Source organism: Ammospiza caudacuta, chromosome 3 (genome assembly GCF_027887145.1).
Source record: "Ammospiza caudacuta isolate bAmmCau1 chromosome 3, bAmmCau1.pri, whole genome shotgun sequence".
Taxonomy (NCBI): domain Eukaryota; kingdom Metazoa; phylum Chordata; class Aves; order Passeriformes; family Passerellidae; genus Ammospiza; species Ammospiza caudacuta.
Window position 1 is genome coordinate 6,887,986 of NC_080595.1, and position 16,711 is coordinate 6,904,696.

The 16,711-nt window shown below is 45.5% G+C and overlaps 1 protein-coding gene across 1 annotated transcript in view; it reads right to left on the bottom strand.

Moving 5' to 3' along the window:
- The window catches only part of COQ8A (coenzyme Q8A), a 42,234-nt gene extending 26,151 nt beyond the window's left edge, over positions 1-16,083 (bottom strand). Inside the window, exons 1-4 of the mRNA XM_058801598.1 lie at positions 15,957-16,083; positions 5,064-5,258; positions 2,490-2,900; positions 1,467-1,533 (exon numbers count right to left, since the gene is read on the bottom strand). Of these exons, the coding sequence (XP_058657581.1) occupies positions 1,467-1,533; positions 2,490-2,900; positions 5,064-5,240 (655 nt within the window). The 5' untranslated portion in view covers positions 5,241-5,258; positions 15,957-16,083. The remainder of the gene's footprint in view (positions 1-1,466; positions 1,534-2,489; positions 2,901-5,063; positions 5,259-15,956) is intronic.
- Positions 16,084-16,711: the final 628 nt, after the last annotated feature.

A 16,711-nucleotide genomic window follows, 5' to 3' on the forward strand; every position in this document is an offset into this window, starting at 1 on the left:
CAAAGTTCACAGAAAATTTGCTCATCTGCCATTTCACATCCACCAGCTGTCAGCAAGCAGCAACAGAGGAACTCAGAAGATGGCAGCTAAAGGTGCTGTGATACCTCCCCTAACATTCAAGGCTAGATTAGAATGGACACCTGTGTGCTACCAGAGCTTTAGAACATGGTAAGTGAGTTCTAAAGTAATGCCTTGTTACTCCAAAAAGCAGATCATGAATCTGCTTCTCCTTAAGGAATAATAGGCATGCTGTTATGCCAGAGCCTGCAACAGACTGCAGGGTTAAAGAGATCTGACAAGCATGAAAAATTTAGCACAAAATTCACTTGCTGTTTATTTCTGCACTGCATAGGATCAGCCCCTGCCCCAGCTTCTCCTAGTGTGTGTGCCTGTTAGTCTGACAAAAGGACACACAGACACATAGTAATTGTTTTTTTTTATATAATAGTTGATTTGAATTACATTTGACAGGTTATTTTTCTTTCTTCTGGGATCTGTAACACAAGGATGTCTAATTTGTACATGTGGTTCTCTATCAAATTTTGTGGAAGAGAATCACAAGAGCCACAAGAGACTGTTCACAACCTAGATAGGCCACTCTCATCTCCAAACAGTAGAGTCACAAAAAAACCCAACCACAGCAACACACAGACTCCTCATCCAAGGAGGAGGATTACCTAAGAAGCACTAGCTGTGTTCATCTCTCCACCTGCACTCTGTGATACCTTATTCCTTAGGAACATGTTAAGTCCTTTGATGATTTTGGATACAAGACATTAAATATGCATCATCTGTCAATATTACTTAAGATATTTAGCTGCTTTTTGATATAGCAAGTCCCATTCTGCAAGTAAAATTCATTTAAGTTTCAGCTAGCTTAATCTTACAAGCTCAGAATTTACATCCTTCCTGGGAGAAAGTGGTCTACAAGCAATGCTTAGTAAATCAAACCTTGACTATTATCATCTCCCCATGCTCAAAAAGGAATACCAGGAGGAAATGTTTCATATTTAAACACTGTTCAGAGAAGTAGCAAGGATAAGACTGGGGAAGGATTACTTAGAATAACAGCTGCTCCAGCTGTTTCTGCTTGACAGTAACAGCAAACTGTAAGGACTGGGAGAGTCTCCTCAAAGTGCAATCACATGTGCAGGAGCAGGGTATTTGTACAGGCTGGGGAACAGCCTGCACCTCAGTCTCCCATTAAAACAGGGAGACTGTTTTAATGACATGGATGTGTCACCATGACAGCTCTACCATGCACCCCCAAACCGTCTGCCCCACACTCTAAAGAGCGATGACAAAGCCCAAATCGAGCTGTGTGAGGGAAAGCACTTTGCTGTCAGCAAGCTGAACTGCTGGCAGGGTGGCAGTGGAACGCCCCAGGGGTGCAGAGCAGGAGCTCTGGCACAGGCAGCCGTGCCAGCAGTGCCAGTGCCATGGCAAGGGGGGCAGTGCACACTGACCTCCGAAGTTGGCGAGGCGGCCGATCCTGGTGACGGGAACCTTCCTCTCCCGGGCCCGCTCACTGAGCTGCGGGGGAGAGACGGGGGAAAATCAAAACAAGAAATCCACAAATGAACCGGGCACATGCTCAGACACCTGCAAAGCCAGAGCACAAGCCAGAGCACTTGAACAGCTCATGCTGCAGAAAGGTTTCCTTGAACCCTTGAGATTTTCAAGGGAATACCGAGCAGAACAGACACATCCTGAACTGAAATACACACTGAGCAGAGGAGAGGACAGGAGGGTGGGAAAGACAGAAGAGCTGATAACCATGTTGGGAAACCCCATTTTCACTTTCAACTCAGCAGCCCCTGTATCTGGAACTTGGAGAAGCCACACAATGCTAACCCAAACTCCCTTCCATGCATGGCATTAGAACTCATGGAGGGTGATCAGATTCACAGAACTGTAATTCACAGGACTGTGGACAGTTCCCCCACACACAGCAGGGGCAGCTAAGTGTCCAGTTACATCCAATACCCTGAGGGAGTGAGCCCAGTGGCATCTGATACTGAATGTGGGGAAGGAGCACAAGGTCACAGCAGGTGACAAGTGTCTGCACTGGGGGTTCTGCACTCACACCAGGGCATGAAGCACTAAAGTGAAAATTGTGAGCTGTGCTACTCTCCAATCTGCTTATGCTCAGGGCAGCATTGCCTCCACCTCTCCAACTGCAGGATGCCACACAGGAAGCCACAGCCTCCACTGTGAGGAGCTTAGGTCCAATCCTAAGCCTATGTACACTTTTTAAACATCCTCTCACATCAGATTATCTGACATAGAGGGAGCAAGTGTGAAAAGAGAGACTGAAAAGCTATTGACAGAACAAATATCACAGGGTTAATGAGCACTGACACTTCCCTCTTTTCCCTCCAAAAAAGGGAATAGTGGAAGAGGAAGAAATGAGAGAAACAGGAGAAGGTGAGTAAGGGCAATGTGGTACAGACACCACAGTAGTGAGAATCCTTAATTAAACAACATACCATCTGCTTGTAGGGTTTCTGTCCTGAACCTGTTTTGGCCTGTCTGGCTTTATCAATATCTTCAGCTGTTAATCCACCAACAGAGGAATGGTCTTGGTGAAAAGCTCTATTTTGTCCAAAGGCAGTAGCAAAAGGATTTCCAGGGTCCCTAATGCCTCCAAATAACCTTGCATCCATTTTGGGAGGGAAAGGCTTCTGACCCATGCCAGAATCTCCAGTCTCATCAATATTTCTAAAAGGTCCATTTGTTGTGTAGGAATAAGCAGGGCCTTCAGTGCTGTGTTCCTGAGGCTTGCCAGGGGCAGTGGAGAAGTCCATTGGAGCATCTGATGGCTCTCTGGCTGAGAAGTCATAGTCTTTCCCAAAATCCTCACCAAGGTCAGTGAAGTTCTCCTGCTGTTTGCCAAGCTCCTGCAAACAAGAATTGAAATACTTGAAGTAAAGATCTTAAACTTTGCTCCCTACCCACCCATGGTCCTCAGAGATAAGCATGCAGAGATAAGCATGATAAGGGTGTCATGTCTCCACAGTGAAGAACTGTACAGACAGAGACTGGCACTGCAGACATTCAGAGTAAGAGAGAAGAAAGAAAGAAAGGAAGAGACACTGAGGATGCCTGGAATCCCTGACAAGCTTTTCACTGCACTGATAGGCAAATTCTTTAACAGTTTCTCAAATATCCATAACTGGAGACACCCCGTTTCTACATACATGCCAGAAAAGGTCACTAAATATGGAGTTCACTAGAAGCAGTGCACTGCTCAGAAACAACAGGTGATTGGAGCTGCAATATCACATCAGAATAACATTGTTTTCCCTCCTCCCACCCTGTTTGCAGCCACCCAACGTGAGCACTTCCAAGTCCAAAGCCACCTGAAGCAATACCAGATACCTACTTACAGGCAGAGTAAGCTCAGCCCTTCACAGTCATAACACTACCAACTGCAAAACACATTCCATTATTCAACCACCAAACTATGTGTTGTCATCCCAAAATAAATAAAATTCTGTGCCTGAAGCAAGGATAACAGCACCAGGCACAGCAACACTCCTGACACTCTTTTCTGTCCTAACCTTGCAAAAGCTGCCCCACAAAGTCCAGATATTTTTTAACACTTTTCAGTCAAAAATAAATACATAAATAAAAATCAACAGCAGAGCATTATCTCTAGTTACCTGTCTCAGCAGTGGCAGTACCATATAATAACAGATGACTGTTACAGGCTATCAACAGGATTTTAAATCCTGTTGTGGTCAGGCAAGCAGGCAACATATTTTGGGCTCTTTCCTAAATACTAATTACATTTCCCTTCCTTAGAGAAAAAGCAGAATATGGTCTTTCCTGTTATTCAGCAGATCTCATACTATTCTGAACCTCAACATCACAGTGGGGGAGGAGAGAAATGTTTACAGATGGGGACTGTGGCTCACAATACTGACCAGTGATTACAAGCAAGAAAGCTTTCTTACCTCCATACTTAAATTTTTAGAAACATGCCAGACAGCTAAACCACTGCCAATTAATGTAAAAGATCTTCCTCTCTTCAAAACAGAAAATGCTGTGTGTTTATATTTCTTACTGAGCTCTGCTTTGACAGGAGCTTCTCTTGGAACCCATTTACATAAAGCAGGGCAAGTGTTCTGCAGTTGTGCTCATTGGGCTTCTCTGGTGCAGAGGAACATGGACAGAAACAGAACATCTCTCTCTCTGTCTCCTCTCGGGTGCAAGAGGAGGACAATGACAAGACAAAGCACTACCCCAAAAACAAACATCCAAGTTAGTTCTACTGCAAGCTTAAAGAGAACCAAGAAAACACTGGCCCAGATTCTAGGACTAAAGCTATAGATTGCTCATTGCATAAAAACCATCAAAATCTCATTCCTTAGTTTCTGCTTCAAAAATGGTCAGTTGAGCTACACACCCCTCTTCCAGAGGATGATGAGAGAGAAGTACCATAGATAAACCCCTTGCTTTCAAAAGATGGCAGCACAGTAGATGTGAAGCTCTTATAAATCTATCCCCATCTCTGATGAGAGAAGCTGCTGTCTGCCTTTCCTTATGTTCCTCATTTGAAAGCCAGTTCCAAAAATCCAGCCTGGGCTGGAAGTGGTGAATGTGCAAACACCTGACCCTGAGCCACTCTGAAAAATACCATATGCACCAATTCTGCCAAGAAAGGAAGCAGCACTGAGATAAATCAAATGCACTCTAAAAGAGAGGTAAATCAATGCCCAAAGTTTAAAGGAGACTCTAAACAACAAAATTGCTGACCAGTCTTAGTAAGAGCTTGATCTTTAACAAGATGGGACAAATAGAGCACTTTTCTTATTCTGCATGTCTTAAACACTCAGGAAAGGAAACACTAACATTCCCCTCCCATTCCTGTCCAAGCACCTTCCACACACCACAGATTCCAAAGAATTCCCAGAGCACTGCAACATTACTATTATCAATCCCACAGCTCAGAACCAGGCTCTCATTCAAGATGTGACACTCACACAACAAAACCAAAAAAAGCACCTGGAGAAAAAGCAAAACACCAGACCAGACTGTGCTCAAAGAGCTTTGCTCACCTGCACCTTGCCCAGGGCAGAGCTGAACTGTTCCTCAGCAGCAGCCTGGAGAGTCCTGGCAATGGTGACTGCATCTCCCCCGAGGAGCACCTGCCGGAGCTGCCCTGCCTGGGTCTCCAGGATGGCTTTGCTCAGCTTGGTCAGGCCCCTCATGACCATGATGGCATCACCCGCCATGACTGATCAATTTCTGTGCTGAAAGATAAAAAGGGAGAGGGAGCAGAGAGACAAGATGTCAAGAACAAGTCTGCAGCAGGTTTCATGTCCCCTAAGAGCTGGTAGCAGATGCCTGGAAAATCTCTTCCTGCTCTGGCAAGCAGCCACCATGGGAACCTGTGTGCAGCCCAGAGAGCTGAGCTGAGCTGGCCCCCAGGCCAGCCTCAGGGCCCTGCTTAGCTGATCTTACCAGGAAAAGAGAATTCTCCTTGTTCTCATGAGTTAGGATAACTTTCCAGGACTCTACACAAATATCCAAGTTACCATGGACCAAGGCAAGCAAAGACAGTAAATGTCAGTGAACACTACAAAGATCGTCTTGATTCCTTCCAGATGTTAGAAGTGGATTAAAAACATTAACATTTGACCTTTAATTATTATGGAGCCTTGGAACATGTTCTCAGGTCCTGACAGCACTGATGAAGTTCACTGTCACATTCCATCCCTGCCCTGGAGTTATGCCTGCTCATTTTACATAGCTGAATTTTTTTACTCCCACACCAGTGACCAAGCTTTGTCCATCCTCCAAAGGTAGCCTGCTCCATAGTCTGTTCTGTCCCCAGCTTGTAGCTTGTAATGATTTGGAGAGAAAAAAAATAAGTTCTGACTGCAATAGGTAGAGAGCACTGGTCTAAGGCCACATATTTATTTCCTAGGTAGGTACACAGGTAGCAATCAATTTTTAGAAGATAAGCTGTCAACATGCACATACACTCAACTATAAATATGAATACACTGATGTGTACAAGTGGTCTTGAGTCAAAGCACACAAAGCATTACACCCAGCTGCAGACCACAGGCACCTGGATCCAGTTACCTTCTCAGGAAACACAAGCTCTGTCTCAAACATGTCTGCTGTACCTGTCATGAAGGAGGAGAATGGACTGCTAAAGCTAAATTTCTGTCCAAGTACACAAATTTGGTGCAATCACACAGGAACTGCACACACTACTACAGCTGAACTTCAGAGAGACATTATTATGCAAATGCAGGATAAAGCCCAGTTACTGGGATATTTGTTCAACCACTGATATTTAATTTATCAGTGATCAAAATCTGGAACAAGCACTGCAGCCAGGAGTGTTACACTTACATATTCTATGTACACTGTTAAAAGGACAGTCAAGGGCTTACAAGGAATCTGGGCATAACAGGTTAGCTGCAAAAATAAAACTCAAGCCCACCTAGGTCATTTTTCTGTGGTTCTCACCACAAGACCTATCCATATGCTCCAGACCTCTAGCAAGTGTTACTCCTGCATCTCTCTGAGTTTAACCACTACAATTTGTCTTAACCTTGTATAATGCACTTTTAAACTCAAAAGTTGCCTGTGAGGCAAGGAAATCTACTGTCAACAGGAAGTGTTTTTCTACCCCAACATCTTCACACTGGAAACTTCCACATGGATCTCACCCAAAGCATTTATTTGCAGGCTGTCCCTGCAATTCAGAGCCAGGCAAAGAAATCAGCCATCAACCCAATACTGTCCCAGATGAAATGAGCCCATTCAAAGGTTGCCACTATTAAGAAATAAGTGCTTTTGTGATCACAAGTATTAGCAGCAAGGAAAGCTTGAGTGCAAAAAAAGTTCATTTCCTCCATCCCAAGAAGGGCAACAAAAGGTAAGCCAATAGAGACTTGGACAGCACACACAAAAACAAATCCACTTTTAACATGTATTCTTACTAATCAATAGTAGTAAAACTATACACTTCTTTCACCCCAAACCAGCCAAAGACCTTGTTATGATATGCTAAATGTGCACTTTTTAAAAGAAATAAATCTCCAAACAATTTCAGGGAAGCTAATGCAGCCACAAGTAGAAAACATACATTGCACAACACTCATTCAACCCTGCACTGCTAAATATATCAGCATACAAAGAGAACCTATTGCCCTGCACAGATTTGGCTACAAGAAACTGCACAGGGCAAATTCTTACCAATCTCTCTCTGACTTCCATTTTACCAGCCCCACTTGCTCTGCACAGCAGCTGGAACCACCTAGGTACCAGGTAAGTGGTTTGTTAGCTCAGAAGTATCAGTAACATGCTCCTATGCAGTGCTGCCAAAAGAGAGGCTACTCTAAATAAAATATATGCCAAATAATCAAGAAGGTAAAACACTACACACACACACACCAAAAAAAAAAAAAAACCAAAAATCCAAACATTAGGAAAATTACCTTTTCATTAAAAAAAAAAAAAGGTAACAAGCACAAGCAAGGACAAAACCCCAAAAACTGAGACACACACTTCTGAGAAGGTTGGTACTGTACCAAACAATTACACTTGTGTTAATATCCAGCACAGACAGCAGGCAAGGCAGTTTTCCCCCCTAAGTTCTATTCCTACCCTAAATCAATAAATACAGCATAAGGAAGCTCTCTCAGAAGGAGATTTAGGGAGTGGTTCCAAATGGAATTAGCCCAAGTGTACAAGGTCTGTATCACACTTGACTTGCTCCCTGAGGATTCTCCATGTGGCACTGGCAGAGTGGGGCACTGCCAGCACAGGGCAGGGACAGGCCATGGTGTCTGCACAAGCTGTCAGTGCCTCTGACCTGGCCTGAAGAGGGCTGACAAGTGTGGATGCTGAGCCCTTTTCCAAAAATAGCCAGGGTCACAGATTTGGCTTAGTAAGCTTCTCCCAGGTGAATGAACCCCTGGAAAACCCCCAGACCTTCCAGCACTGGGGAACTCAGGCCAAGGCACCCTCAGGCACCAGGCAAGGTACACACAGTGGGCAGAGGCTCCTGCAGGTCAGATACCCCCTGATTCAAAGCAGCAAAACCAAACCAGTGCTGGATCCTCCTGTGTGCAGCAATCAGCCTCACAGCCCACCATCCTCTGGAGCCACTGACTGCCAAGTGTTCCCTCCCCTTTTCAACATTCCAGACTATTGGACTGAAGGTTTAAGCAAGTGCAGCTTGCTTATCACTCAGCTTATCAGAGGCCAACAACAGAAACCAAGAGCCTGGCTACAAGCAACACAAGAAATCATGGATTTGTCTCACTTTAAAACCATTCTTTTCCATGTGCTAATATGTGCTCCTACAGACACACAGATCTGCTTGAGATTCCAGGAGCTTTCCTCCTCCAGATGCTTGTACAGTGAAAAGTTTTACTCAGATACACATATGCATACACACACACACACATATATATAGGATGGACCAAGTTTAAACACAAGATTTCTAATCATACAAATAGCAGAAACACATCTGGAAGTTTTCTGTGCATGACAACACAGCTTCTTTCAGTTTATGGGAATTACTACTACCAAACACTGTTGAATTATTTAAAATCAAAACAACATGATTGCCATCATCTTTCAAATCAAAACAAACTAACTGACCAAAAAAAAAAATCCAAAAAAATCCCCCCAACAAAACCAGAGCAGTTTTACAGCAGCCCTAATTCCCTCCATCAGGTCTGCAGTTTTAGCTGCCTTCTTTATTTTCAACTTTTATTCTAAATAAATGAAAATAAAGAATAAAATAATATTAGCTTGGACAGGTAGTAAGGCAGATAATCAGATATCACATATCAATAAAACAGCCTCTACATCTTCCCTCTCTCCATTATCCTTTATTACAGGCACTGTTATCTTGGCTGTATCTAAACAAGGACTAAAACCCTGGCTTCAGTATAACCACCCACACCATCAGAGCAAGTGTGGCAAGAGTATAATGAAATAAAAATAATAAACACCACAAACAAGATGCAGAAGGCCAGATACTCAGGACATTGTTCCATGGCCATGAAACAAAAGTAGGCTAAGTTCAATATAACTATTATTCATTAAGCTGCTCTGTAACTGTTCTTTTACACATTTTTTCCCATTTCTTTTTATGTTTGTTGCCATACCAACCCTTTGATGTGATCCTTTCATTCATGGCCTTTTTCAGTTCCATCACACACCTCCCCAGCAGTTCCTTTGATACCAGATTGCCAGGTCCCTGCCTAGATGTATTTTCATTAGCTGGATTCCTTGGGTTGCAGCTGACCCAAATTTTAACCATGCAGGGCACAAAACCAGCATTTTAAAAGGAAGAAGTTGCCCTCATCCTTCAAACCAAACTGCAAACCCCCCTTGCTTATCCTTCTTTCTTCCCTTCCCCATAACCCAATCCATTGCAGCTCCAAAGGAAATGTTTTTAAAGATGTGACCTGTAGCAGAAGTGAGGAGCCCTAGATTTGATCCTGCCCTGTGGCCTGCACTCAAGCCCCCTTAAGCTGAATTCATCAAGTCTCTGAAAAGTCTCTTTACAAGCACCCTTCCCCAAAGCACTCTGCCAATGCACTTAGAACAAACACCTCTCAAGGGCAAGCAGAACTGCTTTGCTCCCTAATCACTACAATAACAGCACTGGTAAAAATGGGCTGCTGGGCACACAAATGCCTCTTTCCAACAAAATTCAGAAGGCTTAGCACTCATTTCTGGCAAATGACAGTTAGTTCAAAACACAATTTTCCCCATAAATGGCTTGACACACATAAGAGTGAAAAGAATGCTTGGACATTTTAGCAAGGCCTGCTTTATTTTAGGCACAGATACATCCCTGAATGCTCTGGACCAACAATCCTGTTTACTTCTCTCTGGGCAATGTCTGGGGAATGCAACAGCACAGTCACAGCCCACATGCCTGGAACTAACACAGTCCCCTTCTACCCACAGATGGAAATGAGCTACACAGACCTGGAAATAATTTAGCCACAATTAAGATTTACCACAATTAAGAGAGCACAAGGCTCACTACAGGTCACTCCTGACATGCCTTGACACAGTGCAACAATAAATTCTGCCTTGGGCACACACTGTTGGCTGCTACACTGAGGGAGATCCAACTCAGTGGCTGTGATTCTAAGGTCACTGCTCATTCACTGCTCCCCAAAAATGTGATCTCTATCTGCTCCTGAGAATTAAGTCTTTGCAGTTGGGGGCCCAAAATAATAATTTTTTAAAAATCCATTTATCCCAATTGCAAGGCAAAAAGTTTTGGGCCATGGGGATGGATTTCAAGCTAGGAGTTGTATTTATATCCAGCACACAATCTTTGTATTATCTCTCTTATTAAGAGGAAAGGGAGAAAGAATAAGAGGACAAGGGGAAAAAAGGGTTTTCTCTTCTGTTTATGCAGTGGGCTGTGCTTATAAGTGCATTGCACTGCATCCTCTGCTTAGCTCAAAAGCCTTAAGTGTAACTTTAATCACATTAATCCAGAGTTCATCAGAATTATTCATGTTACTTCCCATGCATGTAGATCTTTCACTCAGCAACAAGGACAACAGTATATTAAAATCAAAAGGGAGCATGACCTCCAAGCACACAGATTATTGGAGATTCTGGCAGATGCAATATTTGAAGCCTGTACTTAAGAAACAGAACTACTACAAGATGAAACCTTTATTTAGGTTTATGGCAAGTTTACACAAAAGCACAGTTCACGAGTTCCAAGTCACCCCATCAATGGGAACATACAGCATTACTTGAGAAGATAAATCCCCCACATCTGTATGGAATAACTGTACCTAGCAGTAATTATAAAAAGGTTACACTAAAGCTCTTCACTGATCAAACCCAAACACTGACCTTCAAACAAAATCTGAGCACTACAAACACCTTGAGATCATCAAAGCTCAGCTCCCTCTGATGCACAGCTCTGCACAGGAGTCAACAGAGCTTCCCTGAATTAGAATATAAAGTATAAATTACTCTGAATTAGAATATAAAGTATAAATTAAGGAGGTTATCAACTTGCAGTTAATTTCTTTTTTTTTTTTTTTTTTTATACGCTGTTATGGTACAATTGTTTTTCCTGGAAGTTTTGACTTTCCAAAAGCACACCAAGGTTAATTTAGGAACTAGAAACTGATAAAGTGCTGTGCCTCACAAACAAGTGCAGATTCCTTCAGACTCAAATACTCCACTGCCTAATGCACAAGTCTTGAGAAAAATAGCAGCTCTTCCTCTTGCATTTAAACACACAACCCTCTTCACTTATAACTCTCAGAAAGCTCAGGAAAGGGCACCGATACCACAGTTGTCTACTTTGGAGGAAGACAACAGGTGATCTACCCAAACTTACACTGCTTGTCAGGCACAGGGCTGGGAACAATCCCAGTGCTCTCCACAGTGACCCTTACAGCTCACAGCCTATCCCTACGAGTCCTCTCAACACCCACCTCTGTAGATCAAACACAAACAAGGATTCAGAGCTGCTCTGCTGACCACCTAAACCACATATTGCCAACAGTCACCATTAAATGCCACTTGGGCAGTGGCTTCTAGTCAGAACCTCTCTAAAAACTAGACACGGCCTGTACCTGGGATAAGAAGGGATTTTGGTTATCCCCCTTTGTGCACACCAGGACAGACCCTTGCACAGCACACCCCAAGTGTGTAAGTGGCACCTCACAGGTCTCTCTGGGTGGCAGAGACACCCCCTGTGCTGAGGGCTGTCACCTCTGGGAGCAGCAGGCAAACCCCACAGCCACTGATCCCACTATTGATCCTGCAGGCATTCCTGTCGGTGTCCATCTCATGGCTTCCAACCTTGCCCTAGAAACTGGGGGTAAGCTCCAATTTAGCAACTTACAGCACATCCTGGTCTATTCATAGCCCCCTGGCTGTGAGAGCTTCCATTTTTCTGGCTGTGCCAAATCCTCCCTGCAACAAGAGGACTACAGACAAAAAAAAAGAAGACCTAAGATGATCTCTGTGCTGCTGGGGAACATGGTCTGTCAGAACCTCCAGCTCCTGCATGGCAGCTCTGCCACAGACAAGTTATTTCTGTTTGCTCCTGCTCCCCACACATAGGTACTTCTGACACTAGGGTAAATGAGAGTAATGAGCTCTATATTTCTCTTACAGCTAAGCCTAACCTGATACAAAATCTGTAATCTACAATTGTTTATGCTCTCTATGTATAGACTTTTTGAATTCACATTTGCATAGTATAAATATATTGCCTTTCCAAACTAGAAAAACCAAAGCTTTCTGCCGCTTATACAGTTAAAAAAATAAAAATCCCCAAACTCCAAGTGAGTTCTGAAAAGCCATGCTCCACAATGTTTGCTGTGCAACGTAAAATTGTATCAGGCTTACTGATTTCAGAAGGGTTCTCCAAAGGAAACACTCAAATCCACTTGCAGTTTACTGCCCACTCATTCTTCTGCCATCTCTTCCCTAAATCCAAGTACTCTGTTGATGAGCACTTTGACCAGATCAAATTAGGATGAGGATTTAATCCTTCCAAATGGCACAATCCAGACAGCAGGAGAGCTGTGATATTTCAGAACAATGCCTAAAGCCCTTTTAGAGTTCACTTGTTCAGCAGACCCAGAAAAAAACCAAGGCATGCAACAGGTTAAAAAGGAGGCATGAATAGCAAAGAAAGGAGCCACATAACAATCTAATCTACACCAAAAACCAGGACAAACTACAGAGGAAAAACAAACACAGTAGGAGAACTTTGTAAGTGGAAGTTATCACCTGCACATCACAAAACAGCTCTAGGACCATACAGATCATCTTTTCCCATGCCTCTACATAAAGAATCTACTGTCTTCACAAAAAAAGACAAAGTCTTCTGTAGCCTCCAAAAAAAGCCACCTGTTTTTAAACTGTGGATGTGCATGCAGACTTGTTTAAGTAAACATATAAACTTGTAAAGTTTCTAAAAGCCAGGTCCACAGACTGACAACTAAGTCTTTCAGAGCAAATAATGTCATTTTCTATGCTGTCAGAAGCACACAGAACATGTCAGAGACTGGATAGCTGGGAAGTGAACATGCTTCATTTAGTTCCACACCTCTACTGACTGACAAAACACAAAAGCCATTAAAATAAAGTGCAGAAACACAACTGTGCAAAGAAAGGGCAAAACTTGTGTATCCAGTTATTTCTTGGGTCTTTGTCACCAGCTCAGATTGATTTCATTTTGCCATATACCATACAGGGGAAAGGGAGGTGGGAGGAACAAAACAAGTGGCATCTAAAAAACTGAGAAGCTAAAGACAAAAAATTGAATGTGAAGATAGGAATGTGCCTATAAAATGAGTTTTCACTGCTGGGTGAGAAAGCAGTGATTGAACCCACGCCCTCACACTACTGAGCTTCACTGCCAGCTGGTATTTTAGCTCCACATGCAGATAATTTTCTTCTTCAGATCCTGAAGGAAAGCAGGCACCCATAGCACAAGGCAGCACTTTTACAAAACAAGCTGAAAGAGAAAGCTTTTCTCCTAAAGCTGCTCTGTTCCAGGATATACAGCTCCTTAAAGCAAAAAGGCTCCTCTTCCAGACTCCTTTCTTTTGTAATTTTAAAGGGAGAATATGAGAAGACCTGTATCACACTGGAGATGTGATGGCTAAATACTGCTCAGACTCACTGCCTCCATCCCAGGCTGGACTGTTCACCCAGCAGGACAGATGTAAGGAAAAGGAGAAATGCTTATTCATGCACTAAGCTAAGTCCTGAGATGTGTTTGGCAAACCACCTGGATCAAACAATTTATCCCACACACACTGACACACAAGATGACAGACCATGAGACACACGTCATCCCTTGCACCCAGGTTAAAACAATGAAGAAAAAACAAATGCAGACAGAAAAAAACCACCAAACTCCACCTAAAAAAATCCCAACTACATAAGTAATCAATTAGTTTTAACAGAAAAAATTAAGAAGCAGGAATTCAGCTCCTGTCCCTTGTTCTCTCTCAGTTTCCAGAAAAACAATACAGCCTGGCAAACAGGGTGTGAAACAACAGATCTCCACCTGCCTTTAAAAGGACTACTGGAAGACTAGAAGCCAAAACAAGTCCAGGTCTTGCTGCATGGATGCACTGAGCTATTATTAACTTGTGTGAACTATCACAGATGAATTAACCAGAGCTGCACTGCACAGAATTCCCCTTGGCAGGAATGAAACAAGGTGATCAGCACTTGGTAAAGGAGGCAATTCTCCACATCTGGCCCTTTCTTGTGCTCATCTCACCACCTCATTACTAAAAGGGAGACGCTGTCAAAGCACAGCAGGTCACCCACTTTTTCCCCCACATCGAGTAAGACTGGACAATATAAAGCTGTTTATTCTAAGCATACTTTATTCAAGGTTACCAATGTCACTGCTACTTAACAGCAATGAAAAAAAAAATGTGCAAAATACAAAAAGAACTCTCCTGGTCTAAGAGCAAGAAGGTTCTAGCTTGCTCTTGCTAGCTGCAGTTCCTGTGAACTAAACTCCTTCTGATAACATATGAATGTTCTTACCCCATGACAGAGAAATGCAAAACTACCAATATACCTTTTACACACCAATCTGCATTCAGTCTGCATAAAGAACAATTTTCAATCCCTTCTTTTATTAAGTCTTTTATTGAGCTACTATTGACTTTGCCCACTACCCTCCTACATCCAGTGCTAAGACTTATTCTGCATATTCTTAATTAATACACCCGAGTCTAGTAAAACAAAATCATTAAAAGACAAGCAACTCAGAAAAAAAAATCTTAAATTGTTAGGCCAGTTCTTTTTAGGAAAATGATACTATCAGTTTTTGAAAGAAAATTTAATTTCCTTTATTTTCCTTTATTTCCTTATTTCTTTATTTCCCTTTACTAACACTGACCACAAAGTATGGATTTTCATTGCATGGAGGGGAATACAGAGAATCTCCCCACCTACATTCCTGCCCTTGTTGGGCTATTAGAAATAGTGTTATTCCTTGTTATACAGTCCTGCAGAAATCAAAATGATCAGTAACCATGAAAACAACATTATACAGTGTTGTTTGAAACCAAACTTTCATATTTGCAGTTATTCATAGGTAGCTTGTTCGATGTCTCTTTAAAACTAAGTATCTCCCCATCAGTTCCCGTTCACATTGTTACAAAGACATCACAAGCCTGTTTGCCTATAGAAAGATTATTTCCTCAGGCACTTTACCAGGGGCCTCACAGGATTTTTTTAACCCCCATTTCAGCCGCAAGCAAAGCTTTAAAAAGGAGCTAACATCTTTATTTTACAGACGCGCGGATGGGTGCCAGCGGCAGAGAGCAGCGAGGCTGCAAGCGGGATCAGCCCGGAAAGCAGCGCAGCACCGGGTCCGCGCGGTATCCCGGGCACGGCGCGTTCCCTGCGGAGCGGGGCAGGGACTTCCCCCCTTTCCCCGATCCCCTTTCCGCGCTCCCGCTCGGCCCGCGCATCTCCCCGGCTGCGCTGAGGCGCCGGGCCCGGGCAGGAGGCGGGACCCGGCCGGCCCCGCTCTCGCCCCGCCGGGACTCGGCCAAGGGCACGGCAAGGCCGCGGCCCCGGGTTCCTCCTGCCCGGGCGCAGGCCCGCAGCCCCGCTGCCGCCATCGGCCCCCGGACCCCGCACACGTCCCCCCGCCCGCCGGGGAACGAGCCCGGGGCGAGCGACCCCCGGCCCGAGGCGCCACGCCGGGCACGGGAGTGCTCCCCGCGGCAGCGCCGCAGGTGCCGCCATCACCCACACCCCTTCCCGCACCGCTGCCCTGCATGGCAACGGGCGAGCTCCCACAGTCGAGGCACCGCCACTACCGGGGGCACCGCCACTACCGGGCGCTCCGCTGCCCCCACCACGCCGCACAGCCCGACACAGGCCTCCTCTGCTCAGCCTGGCCCCTCCACTGCCGCGGTCGCTTCCCATACCCTGGCCCGGCACAGCCCAGCGGCCACCGCTCGGTTCAGCTCGGCTCTGTCCGCTCCGCTCAGCTCGGCTCGGCGGCCGCGGCCCGGGCCCGCACGCCTGTTTACCGCCGCCACCGCCCCCGGCCGCCGCCGGGCCGCTCGCCCCGCCCCCGCCGCGCTCCCATTGGCGGAGCCCGCGCCCCCCGCGCCTCCGCCAATGGGCGGCGGGCTCGGGCGGGGCTCCGGCCAATGCGGGGCGGGCCCGGCGCGGCGCGCGCGGCGGCTGCAGGGGGACGTGAGGCCCGTGAGGTCCGTGCGGCGGCGGGCGGGGGGAGCGCGGGCGGCGGGTGAGGCGTGAGGAGCGTGTGCTGCGAGCGGGGCGGCGACAGCCGCCGTCTGTCCGCGCTGGGCCGGCTCCCCCCGGGCTGCGCTGCTCCAGCGAACTGGGACCGCCCGGTGCGGTGTCAGTGGGAGGTGGCGGCGTCTGGGGCGGGGGAGGGGATCCCGCGGTGGGAATGGATGAGGTGGGCTCGGGGAGGCCGGGGAGTCGCTGCTCCGGCGGTCCCACATTCCCCGTTAATGTGCATGGGGAGATGGGCAGGCGCCCCGCGCCCGGCAGGCTCCAGGGAAATGCCAGGTGGAGGGAGCAGTTCCCGATTCGTGACGCTTCGTGTCCGGGAAAGCTTGTCTGTGTCTGCCTGTGTGGTTTGTCAAAGCAGCGTGTCACGCAGGCAGTGGGAACTGGTCAGGTTGTTGGGAAATGCACGCTGGAAACA